Source organism: Pholcus phalangioides, unplaced genomic scaffold (assembly GCF_987345545.1).
Source record: "Pholcus phalangioides strain wild (caught in Gottingen) unplaced genomic scaffold, Ppha-v1.0 ptg000022l_1, whole genome shotgun sequence".
NCBI lineage: Eukaryota > Metazoa > Arthropoda > Arachnida > Araneae > Pholcidae > Pholcus > Pholcus phalangioides.
Window position 1 is genome coordinate 38,656,689 of NW_028301615.1, and position 12,461 is coordinate 38,669,149.

A 12,461-nucleotide genomic window follows, 5' to 3' on the forward strand; every position below is an offset into this window, starting at 1 on the left:
AATATAAGGCTTCTAGAGTTGATCATTCTGTAGGATTTGTGTTACGGCTAAAAAAAGTAAAAAAACTCCAATTTAATTTAATGCTATGTCATTTCCGTTTTCAAGACTCAAATTTTTTAGATCGGCATTTCTCAACCTTTCTGAACCCAAGGACCACTGAAATGTATCATACAATTTTTCGGACCACATGTGTGCCCTATTACAGGACATTCCTGTAATTTTTGTTCAGATTATTTTTTAATATAATTTGTTCCGTTTTTTTCAACGAGGCTTTATTTAAATATGTAAAATTTACTGAAGTCGTGAATTCACAGACACGCATTCATGCTGCAAGGGGTACTATAGTTATTAAAGTATAAAATTTAACTTTCTATATGGACATACTATGCCTAAAAACCCAACTAGAAAGTTGTTGCCCTGACTCTCGTTATGATGTCAAAAAATTCTAAGTTTCTAAGTGGAATAATCACTGAGATATTCGAATTAGAAAAATGGGGGAATGTTGGGGAAAAATAGCATTGGATGCGGGTAAACTGTTTTACCATGTGGAAATGTAGAATTAGTTTTTGTTGGCTGCAGTAGAGAGACAGACAGGGCACAACTTTTTAATTTGATTTTCGGGCACAGGGTGTCCGTATGAAAATTAATGTGTTTTATTTTAGTAACTAACAACCATTTGAAACATGAATGACGTATCTGAGTAACGCTTGCTATTTGGATACTTTTCTAATTGGGAGTATGCCTCTACTTACAACGTTCGCCAGTAAAATGCTGTGCGAACCGTTACCTGTGCCCCCGTATATATTTTATGGTAAATGCAAAAAATTCGGTTATTATGCATAATTCCAGACCATTTTGACAAATTTGTTAAATTTTCCAAATTAATCACATTTACCGGTGATAGACAAATACTGCTGTTCAAGACAAAGAGTCAAAAAGTCGGACTCTTTGTCTTGAACAGCGAGTAACTCCAGCTATAGAGATTATTTTGTCTTTCCATTATTTGTCTCTGCTACTGAAGAAGAAACTTCATACAGTTCCGAAACGCATCTAGCTGTTGTTCTCTTCTAATTTTTGGTATGCTGACGTTGCTTTCCCTAGTATATTGTCTCACCCAAAAATTAATACCAACATTCTAAAGGTAACATTCTAATGATAGCTAACATTACAAGATTGATATATATGTTTTTATCATTATAACATTATTTTCATTTAATTCGTCCCATCGCGTACGGGAAAAACTAATAAGTGGTTGAATTTGGGGATATTTCTGCATGATTTGTTCCATATTTATGTTACTTATCAACTACATTTGGGAATTATGCGTAATCACTGATAAAAGTGATAAATGTAGGAAAATTAATCTACTTTATACTGATGCGATTGGTGATTACGCATAATAACTGGCGATAATGGGTAATCACCGATTTTTCATATTTACTGCAACATATACACATGAGTTCATACCATTCGCACAAAATGAATTTTGATAGCTTTTCAATGGAGTATTTTCTCTAACATACAGATGTGGGGTAAATGAAGTACTTGAAAATTATAATGAATATATAAGAAAGACAACTGAAGTAGCAATTATTAAATTTGTGAATTGAACCAATAGTAGAAAAATAAAAGAATGAGAAAAAGTCCCCATAAAAATACAGTAGGCTACAAAAATTCAGTAAAATGTTCCACATTGCAAGGCATTGAGAACTAGCGGCATATTTGAAATATTAATAATATTCTCGCATATTTCTTGAGGATTTCCTGCATTAAGTTTGCACCAGTCCATATTACATCATTTATGTCTTCCTCTTCCGACTCAGAAACGGATGATTTAGATGATTCATTTTTTGAGCTTGATAAAAGCTCTTCTCTGTCACTCACTTTTTTTTACTTTGTTTCAATATTGTCGCAAGTGAAAATGAAGGTGATGAACCAGTCAATTGATAATAAGCAATTGAATAACCGTTTTTGAGATAGTTTATCAGGAAAGAAACAATTTTAGCTAACAATAAAAGGAAAAAAAAGAAAAAGAATTCCAACTCTTATCTGTGGAAGAGGATTTAGAGGGGAAAGGGAAATCTTTATCTCTTTCACTTGCTGGTACTCACGTTTCTTTCAAACTTGCTAGTACAATGAATAGGAATGTATTTTGTACAGGTAATACGGGTATTTATCTGTATTTGAAGAATGGTCTACTCCATGCAAAGCTAATAAAGCTGAATAAATTCCTAAAAATTATGTTGAACCCCCCCTCCCCCGTGAACTTCCGTATCTCTGCTCATGACTATGTGCAAGATTACAAGAACAATAGATCGGAGATCAAAGGATCCACCTATGGACCCTTTGTCACCGATGTTCAAATGATGAATTTTTTTCAAAGAGTTAGTTCTCAATCACAAATGAAAAACTTCTTCTTTAAGGCCACTCCTCTTTTACGGACAAGTTTTTTTGTTCTGCAAGGTGTCCGCAAGAGAGAGGATTCACAATGTATTTCATTCATAAGCAGATGCAGGCGCTTCAAATGAGGGGGGGGGGGGGGTGCGCGAATTTTCCTCCTTCACTCTCCGCCTATGATAATACAGATTTATTTTTGGGGAAACGGAGGGTGAAAGGGGCAGGGAGGCTGGGGCCTGTGCACCGACCCCCCAAGCCCATTAAAAATTAGGAAAAAGAAATTATACATTCAAACTCCTCTAAGACGACAGGTTCGCTGCTGATTGCATACAGAGGTGGCTGCGAAATAGGGATTATTTTTTGTATTATGTCTATGGAGCCTATTTTCCGTTCCGAGAAAAACTTGCCGCAAAGGTAAGTTGGCCAGAGAATAGGGTTGGCTGCCTATGAAAGTTTCACTAGATTTATGTAAGAAAAATTGAAATATCAAAAGAAAATACTCTTCATATGTTATATTTACCTATTTCTGTTAATATAAATGATTTTTGAAGGGTAGTAACTCAGAATTTCTCAGGAAGAAAATTTTTGTGGGCCCCCCCCCCCCCCGAAGTCTTTTATGCCTCCACTGAAAGTTGATCCTGCATACGCCACTCGGTAGATGTGACCAGTCCCCTCTGTTTCTGCTCATGATTTTATGATTTTATTGCTCCGCTATAGGTATTTAATTTTTAATTGCAACACACGATTATTGAAAGGTTGCATAAAATTTCTATGATAAACACAATGTTTAATAAAAATTGGCGACATTTATTAATGAATATGCTACAGTCTATCAAGGCCTTTTACGAGAAAATCTATTTTGCTTTGTTGACGGGAATTATCTGATATCCTGATATCCAAAAATGCTTCTATTTCACTGCTGAGTTCCTAATACCTCCCCAACCCAAGTAGTCTTCGTGATAATCCTCGAAAAAAACCGATGTCAAACAACATTCAATTGTTCATTTGTGTTCTTCTATGTATGAGTATTTGTGTTGTCAATGTGTAGGAAGGTACATGTGTCCCACAACTCTTCTTTTCCCGTGCCCTTTTATTTTAGAGATCTTCAAGTGAGGGGCAGGCTGAAAGATTAAAAATGGAGAAAAGAAAGAGGCGTATGACATGGCAGTATTAGTGTCTGGTGCAATACAAAAGATATGGGGGAAGGAACTGGTTTTCTCCGATGCAGATGTGCGTTCCTGGCACTTTCGAAACCATTTTGGGTGAACGCATATGTGAGTTACTGCCCCTTTTGGTATACTAGAGTTTTGACTCACATGTGTGTCGTGGCCCCTCAGCTGGTTAAGCATGCCGACAAAACGTTCTGTCTATACAGTGTCTGTATATATAGTCAAGAGGTTCCATTGTAGTTTGAAATACCACAGTATTTAACCCTTAAACTGCTTTCATCAACAATGGTAAGCAATCAACAAGATATTGAAGTATTGAAAAACAATGAGACTTATTATATGAGACTTAAAAAATTATATATCGCAATTCACCTTGTGTTAATTATTTGACAATAATTTCTTTCTAACCTTGAAAAAAAAATCTTTACAACAATACAAAGAAACAAAGATGGAATTTTTTTTAGCAGCTTAAAGGTTATCACTGATAAATGAAAACCATGTTACGGACACATCAAAGGACAAAATTAGAAAACAATGTGGAATTATTTCTTTAGTTTTTTCTTACCCTGTTCTTCAAGGCTTTCTGTAGGATCATTTTCATCTTCAAAGTTATCCTGAGTGCTCGAGCCTCCCCATGTAGCAGCAACTGTTGTGTCTGGAGCTATAGCACTACTTGAGCCATCCAGAGGTTCAGAGTTGATGGACGAGTTACTCGGAATGTCTCTGTTTCTAGGTAAATTCTGTGGTTTACTACGGTCTTGCTTTATGATGGAATCGAAAGTTGGTCTGTTTTGAACCTCATCTCTTACACTAGGCTTGAACTTGAAACTGAATCCAAAAGGCACCGAATTGTACTTTGTAAGCAAATCTGTTGGTCGTGAAGCTGAGCACAAGTCTGGTTTACTCAGTTTGGCTGATAAGTCATTAAAATTATCTTTCTTCAGGGAAGCTGCCCCAGATCTTACTACATTTGTGCTGCTGTTATTTCTGTTTTGTGCTTCAACATTGTGCCTTGTCAGCATGTTTTCCTGTTGTCTAGAAGGGACTTGACTGCCAACTGGAGGTAAAGTATTTGTTGTTCTGGATGACTTTCTCTTCTGCATATTTCCTCCTTCCCCACTGGATCGCATCTCTTCATTATTCTGTTTAGGAGATGATGAAAACTTATGCTGCAGCTTAGCAAATGCCTCATGAATTTTTACTAAGTTATCCCTTTCTGACTTTATATCTTCAACTTGAAGGTTTTCCGTCTCATCTACATTCGTTCGATCAGCAACTTCAGATCTAAGATTGAAATTTAAAAAAAGAAGAAAAATAGCAAATGTATAATTGAAACTGAAAATTAAAAATGCTTCAGAAGAAAAAAGACTGTAGTCTTAATTAGTATTTTATAATACAAAATGAATGAAAGCCAGAACTCTGCTGTTGGATTTATCACATTGCTGATATCTCTTCCAATCTAGCTTTGTGGGATAGTCTGGAACTGGAATATGTGTGCTTAACAGTCTGAGTATGTATTTAGTGTTGTCTGATTTTTCAGTGCTGCAATCTACATTTCATATTGTGAGTTAAGTGTAATGATTGAATATTTGTACCATTGCAGGCCTGTTGCTCTCTGTGGTAAGACAATTTTTAAAGAGGAAATTAGCTTACATTTGTGCCTCGAAGTAGGGAACCATGGGAAATCAACTTCAGCCGACCATCACTGTGTCCCTGGTGGGGTTCACATCTGGGTCCTCATGTTGCTAGTCCGTCACTGTGATCATTCTACCACCACATCGGCTATTTTGTAAAATTGTGGTCCTTTGCAACAGTTACAGTTTAACGTCAATGAGCTAATACTAATAATTTTATAAATAGAGCAGGTATTTCTATGCAAAAAGCTGGAATCAGCAGCTGTGAGCTGCAGAGTGATAGTATTTTCAAGTGAAAATTTTAAAGCATGATTGAAAAGCTGTTGATAAAGCAATTTACTGTCTAACAAAACAAACTATTTAGACTTATTTGTAATAAGAAATTCACTTCAGCAACAATTTTTCCAGCCATTGCAAGCTTTTTATAAAAGATTTATGAAATTATACAAAAAAACTGACAATTAGGAATTTGATTGCATGAACAAAGTACAGTTAAACCTTGCTGCGGTATAAACCACAGCAAGGTTTAACTGTACTTTGTTCATGCAATATAAACCCAGTTTATAATGAACTACCAGAAATAACGTTTGGAATTTTCAGTCCCATCGTTCCCTTGGTTTGTTCCTATGTTCTATTATTGGATTGGATATACACCATTTTCACCTCTTGAAGTTTGTTATGACATGGTTAGTCTGCAGTGACCAAAAATGACTGGCAACTTGATAAAATTATGATCACAAGGAGTCAGATATTCAAGAAAGTATTCATTCTGTTCACAACATAAGCAAATGAAATGTACACATAAATATAAAAGTATATAAACAAAGTGAATTCATCAATCTTACACTGTCTGCTGGAGAGTAAACAATTATTCAGAAATACATTAAGTTCGTTGAAATAAAAAAATAATGACTGAATTAAATTATAAAAGCATGCAACAGCACGGAAGAACAAAATTATTTTTTAGGTGCGTCTCACCTTGTATTTTCATCACTCCTACGTCTCACTTCACTGACTTCATTCAGAGTTTCACTTGGTTTGGTTTCTAACAGTTTTCCATCAACAACAGAACTTGAATCATCGCCGTCCTCATCATCTTCCTCCTCCTCATCCTGACTATCTTCATTATCAGTAACAGTCTCAGCATCTTCATCGTTTGAATTATCAAGCTCTTCAGTTTCACCCAGTGAGGTAAGTGCTTGCAGATAGGAAGCAGGGATACGCTGCCCAGATTGCTTTGCATCTTTTATAGTTTGTACCAAATCTTGCATGAGCTGCAACTTTTGCTTTGCATTTTCAAGTTTTCTACAATCGAAAAAAGAAAATAAATAGAATATTAATAAAGTAAAAAAAACCCATAAAATTCTAATTCTAAAGAAATTTCCTTGGGATAAAATAATAATTGGAATTTATCCCCCTTCTTGGTGGTCTGCTAGACCAGTGGTTCTCAATCTTTTTTTTGCCCATGGCCCCCCTTGCAAACATGAACAACTTTCTAATCTCTCCCCCCCCCCTCCCCGTTTTCCCATTAGAAGATAGTTATTCAAAAATTGTCTGAAGTATAAATGTTTGAATTAAATTTGATTAATTTTTAAATTATTTTCAATCAATGCAAACTCTGTGCTTGAAGACTGCACAATGTCATCAAGTTACTGTACTGGATGAAATTTTTATTATTTCCAAATTAGTTTGTTTTTGTGTAAATGATTATGGTTTCATTGAGAAATGTCAGTTGTAGCTTCAAAAAAGAAAATGCATTCTTATAATGATAAAAATCGCAAAAAGTGGTAGCAAGCAGTTTTATTAATTTTATTCTCTTCATGAGGATAAAAGTAGTAATGAGGGTGTAGCCACACAAATGAATCACAATTGAAAAATTCAACCTTTCACATCATTTTCAACAATAATACATGTATCAAGGATATAGGTTCATATTGTAGTCCTACTATAAATTTTAAAAAATGAATTAAAATACGTGTGAAAATTTTTTAAATGTTTGTTTGAACCATTCATTCCAGAGAAATCATGTATGCAGTGACAAAACTGTTCATGTGAACATAATTGATGACTTTATTTGCATAAATTTATTTATTTATTTATTTAAATACAAACTACAGGCAAAAGCCCAGTAACAGTTTGCATATATGAATACAAGAAAAACATATATATACAAAGTTCAAAGTTTAAAAATATACATCATCAGTATTACTACATCTCAGAAATCGGTACAATGGAGAATTTTTCAAAACATCAGAACGATATGGAGGAACATAAAAAAGATTACGACATCTAAGATTGATTTGTGGGCAATAAAAAGTAATAAGGTTTAGAATATCAGGTGCATCAATATCAGAGTGAATAATTTTTACAAAAAACCTAGTAAGGGACCAGAGACGGTGAGTTTCAAGGGAATCATAACAGAACGATGAGCGAAGTATTTCGTTTGATAAGTAGTGATTATATGACTGATGTTTCTTAAAATATACATAGCGTAAAAACCTGTTTTGAACACGTTCAATTTTAACTATATTAAATAAGCAATGTGGATTCCAAATTATGCTACAGTATTCCAAAACAGATCGAACATAGGAATTGAAAAGTAACAAAATAGTTTCAACATTGTGAAAAAGCTTACTATTACGAATTATAAAACCAAGACTTCTGGATGCTTTAGACACAATATAATTAATATGTTGGTTAAATGAAAAAGAACTGTGATATATAACACCTAAATCCTTCACACAATCAACCCTTAGAAGTAATTGACCATCAATACTGTAATCATATATAAGTGGAGAATGCCTCCTACTATAGGTAATACATTTACACTTATCAATGTTTAAATACAACTTATTATTTACACACCATAAATTCAGTTTGTTAATAGATTCTTGTAATTTAGCAACGTCATCAGCATTATTAATAACATGAAAATTTCTTACATCATCAGCAAACATTAAGCATTTAGTATCGATACAATCAGGTAAATCATTTATAAATAAAATAAATTTTATAATAATTTATAATAAAATTATTATCATCCTGATAATGATTCATTATCAGGATTTCAAGCCCATCGGAAAATATAAATAATCAGATTTTCAAATAAGAAAATTATCAGTTTGTTGACTTCAATTTTGATATGGTGAAAATCTGATATTCCGTTGGATGACAAGCTACCTCCAAGTAGCTTTTTGGTTCATAATGTTGCCGCTCATACATAAAAAGAAAAATATGGAATTATAGGGATCAGTTATATACCTTTTTTTTTCTTGTACACGAAAGTCATTTTCCCATGAATTAGGATCAGGAGATGGAGAAGCCACAGGTTGAGCAGCAGCAGCAGCAACAACAGCTCCCGGGGCACCTGGAATATCTGTATCTTCATTTGCTCGTCCCTCAGCTTCATAATGTCGTCGTACTGGAAACTGTTCATTTTGTTCTTTCCTAATATTATCACGTTTCGCAGTGGAATTTCCAGTAGACTGAATGCTCTGCTTGGGAGGAATATCTTGTTGCCCACTTTGTAAATAGAATAGAAATTTATAAAATATTTCAATTTTGCAAAGAAATACTGCTCCTATATTATACAGGGATGCGCCATTATAACGTGTCAAATACCTAGAATTTCAGAAAAGGACGTATAAAAATTTTGGTCATGCGTTCTTTCCTAGAAGAAAAAAGTGGAGAGAAAAACCTCCTTAACTTTTTTCCCTTTCTTTCTTTTTTCTTCTTTTTGCGGATTATAATGATCGTGCGACCTTGAAAAGTGGTTTTACTACTTTGTACACTATACTGTATTGATATACTCGTGGGTTGTTGAATAATAAGATGAGGGATATCTAGTTGCTTCCCTGAATGAGAGGCAGTGTAATTGTAAAATTTTTGAGTTTTTATTCCTCTGCGGATTTTCTTCCTTCTGGTTACATACCAGAAATTACGGTACTTTCGTGGCTATCTGCCGGCATTCAAAGACAGCATCTATACAGCGTAAATTTGCCTTGGTCCCACAATATTGCGAATGCACATTTTTTTTTTTAAAATCGTAAATGATCAGAACACCCATTCAAATTGTAAAACTTTCCCGAGACCAAGGGAAAAAAACTGAATCTGTAAAAACTCGACCTTGAATATCTGTAGTTTTGTCATCTAGCTGCTATGTGGTAATCACTGTTTCGCATCGCGAAAATCACGGGTGTGTACGCAGAATCAACTTTTGGAGAGGCACAAGGATCCAATTCTTCACAGAAAAATTGGGTCACTAACACTGGAAAACAATTTTAAATCAACAGATAATATAAAAGAAATTTTATTCCAATATTTTAATTCTCTACAAAAATATTTTTAATTTTTGATCTTCCCGGTAGGGGGAGGGAAGAGGCCCATTACATCCCACCTAATTTTGCTTTTGGTAAAAATCCGGGTTTGGAACCCGTGATTACGCAATGGTAATTGGCTAAAAATGTGATTTTCTAGTTTTCAAATTTTGAGTTGGCTATTCCTTTAAAAAACTTCTGGTTGCGACGGCGATCACACAGACCTACAACACAAATATGTATATATTAAACTTCAAATGCACGGATTACCAGTGTTAGGGGGATAGATGCTGGGCTGCAACTGGGGGGGGGGGGAACAAGTGGATCTTGTATCTCGGGCTCTGGACTAGAGGGGGGGGGCACTAAATTCACCCTTTATAACTGATTCTTCTACATTACATGGGCGTGCGAAAATGTGTGCTTGTCCCGTTTCAGAAAATATCTAGTTGCGGCACTAGATAGATGGCACCACCTGCTGGGCACACACACACACATAAGCACACTTAAGTTTCTACAATACAAATCTGACATAGCTCCCATATTCAGGTGTGAAAATACATGGCAGTTAAATGGCGACAGATAAGAGTGGTGGACCATCAGGGAGAGAAAATAAAATCATTTTACCAGGGAAATCAAAGTATGAATAGGGAATCAAAAGATAAGTGTATGAGAGAGGAGAGAGAATCAAATTTGCTTTAAATTGGATCAGAAGACATTGAAAGTGCTAAGATTTTTTTAACGAAATGTAAAATCAATCAGAAGGGAATTTATAGATTGATTTACCATGGTTCGTACTCTTCCAACGAAAAAAAATTCAAGGACTATTCAAGCACTTTTCAAGGTAAAACTTAAAAATTCAAGGACTTTTTTTACAAAAGCATATTTTTAACATGAATAGGCGCATATTTAATTTTGATTAAAACTTTCAGAGATTACATTTCTACCTACTTTATTTCACATCATCTGTAATAAATAAAGGAGGCCACATACACATATATATCATACAAAACATATGACACATTGAATAACACAGTTCGTACCTGTCCATTTCCTCATTGAAACGTAGTTTAGTCTCTAAATATTGCAATTAATTTCCTTTTAAAGACTAAAAAAAAGAACTCTTCTAAAGATAAAAAAAAGATTAAATTATTTCTTTCATTAATTCTGAATTTATTTATTTCATTAATGCTGGAATAATTTTTTCATCAATTCTGGAATAATTTTTAATAACTTTTGGAATAATTGCTTTCATAAATTCTGGATTTGTTTCTTTCGCTAATGCTGAATTCTTTTATTGATTCTAAAATTATTTCATTAATTCTGGAATTATATTTCATTAATTTTGGAATTATATTTCATTAATTCTGTAATTCTTTCTTTCATTAATTCTGTAATTTTTTCGTTCATTAATTCTGGAACTATCTCTTTCATTAATTTTGGAACTATATCATCGATACTGAAATTATTTAATTATTTCTTTCATTTATTGTTTTAAACTCCTTTAAGCAACTATGGATGCCATTAGAAAATAACGGAGATGCGCCGACATTCAACGCGTCACGTGATCTTCCAAGTAATTATGTAGACCACTGACGTCATACCAGCGCCGGTACTAGAACGCGGGAGGGGTAACTGCCCCGGGTGGCAATTTTTAGGTGAACACCGTTATAAAATTATCGAATTCCGAATTGGTGGGGGCGGCAAGACAATACAAAAATCCTAGTTATGGCCCTGCGTCATACTCCCTCCAGTAATATAAGCTCAATGGATTTCAGCGCCGATTCACCCATTGAAGTACAGCTTGCATTTGGCGACATTTTTGTCTGGCACACTCAGCAACCAATTTTGATAGAAGGGATTTTTCAGCTACACAAGTAATTAAAAGTATACACACTTGTTACTCATTTTTTGTTTTCTTTCTTTAAAGAACCTTATACAACCTTAGACAGCATGTGCGGAGATACGGGGGGGGGATGTGAAGTTGACTGATCTAATGTATATATGCATATATGAATTGACATCATCATCGTGTCCCCCCCCCAGACTTCCAAGTCAATCTCCGCCTATAGTTGACAGTAATCAGAAGAAGCTTTGCTCATTACGGACCGAAAGGCTGAAATTATTTCGGCAAAAATTATGAAACTTTTTTTTCTAAGATATTTATTTCTCAAGTCCTCCAGAAAAAATACCTTGTACAAAAGTTTAATGACTTCCAACGACTCCAAATACGTCTACATACGATCACAGGATACATGCTACCATAAAGCCGGGTTTTCCTAGAAGTGGGTTGTTGCAATACCTTCTAGAACAGAAGGACTTCTACTCTAGAAATAGGTATTGGTTGGTTGTTGGGGGTCAGAGTGTGCCGACTGAGCTGAAGAAAAAAATCAACGATCGGAAGTTCATTTTGAACTCTAGCTTTTATTCCATAAAAGTTGCAAGGAAAAAAAACAAGATCATTTACGATCATAAAAGAAATAAATAAATAAAACGGCCGACAAATAACAACCGGCAATCTCAGGGAGAAAAAATACAATCCCGACATAGACGCGGAAAAAAAACCAGCCTACAGTACAAAGCCGAGCTCCCGTGAGGGTGAGAGCATGCCGTCAGCGATTTGCATATTGCGTCGGGCCGAGCGGTTCCACGTGCACAGAGAATAAAAAGGGAAAAAACATTCCAACATAGGTTTTTGGCGCCGCATGAACCGAACTGTATCATTTCGCGTCGACAGAAACGTTTTACATAATCACACTACGCGTTTGTGTATTCCTACCGTGGCGCATCAGCTCACGGCCCTGCTATCAGCTACTCTGTCATCTGCATGCTCCGGTTTGAAGGAAAGCATCGAGCTCGATGAAGGGAAGTGAAAGAAAACAAAAATGAAGAGAAGATCGGTAAAACGAGTGGCGCACAACGCATTTGACTCCTCCAGAAACAGTCGG

General features: G+C 35.0%; 1 protein-coding gene across 5 annotated transcripts in view; it reads right to left on the reverse strand.

Annotated features, from left to right (window-relative positions):
- The window catches only part of LOC149070417 (uncharacterized), a 117,672-nt gene that overhangs the window by 56,962 nt on the left and 48,249 nt on the right, over positions 1-12,461 (reverse strand). For all 5 annotated transcript variants that reach the window (XM_089250146.1, XM_089250145.1, XM_089250147.1 and 2 more), the window contains 3 exons: positions 8,462-8,722; positions 6,179-6,505; positions 4,132-4,850 (listed from right to left, as the gene is read on the reverse strand). In XM_089250146.1, the coding sequence (XP_089106272.1) occupies positions 4,132-4,850; positions 6,179-6,505; positions 8,462-8,722 (1,307 nt within the window). The remainder of the gene's footprint in view (positions 1-4,131; positions 4,851-6,178; positions 6,506-8,461; positions 8,723-12,461) is intronic.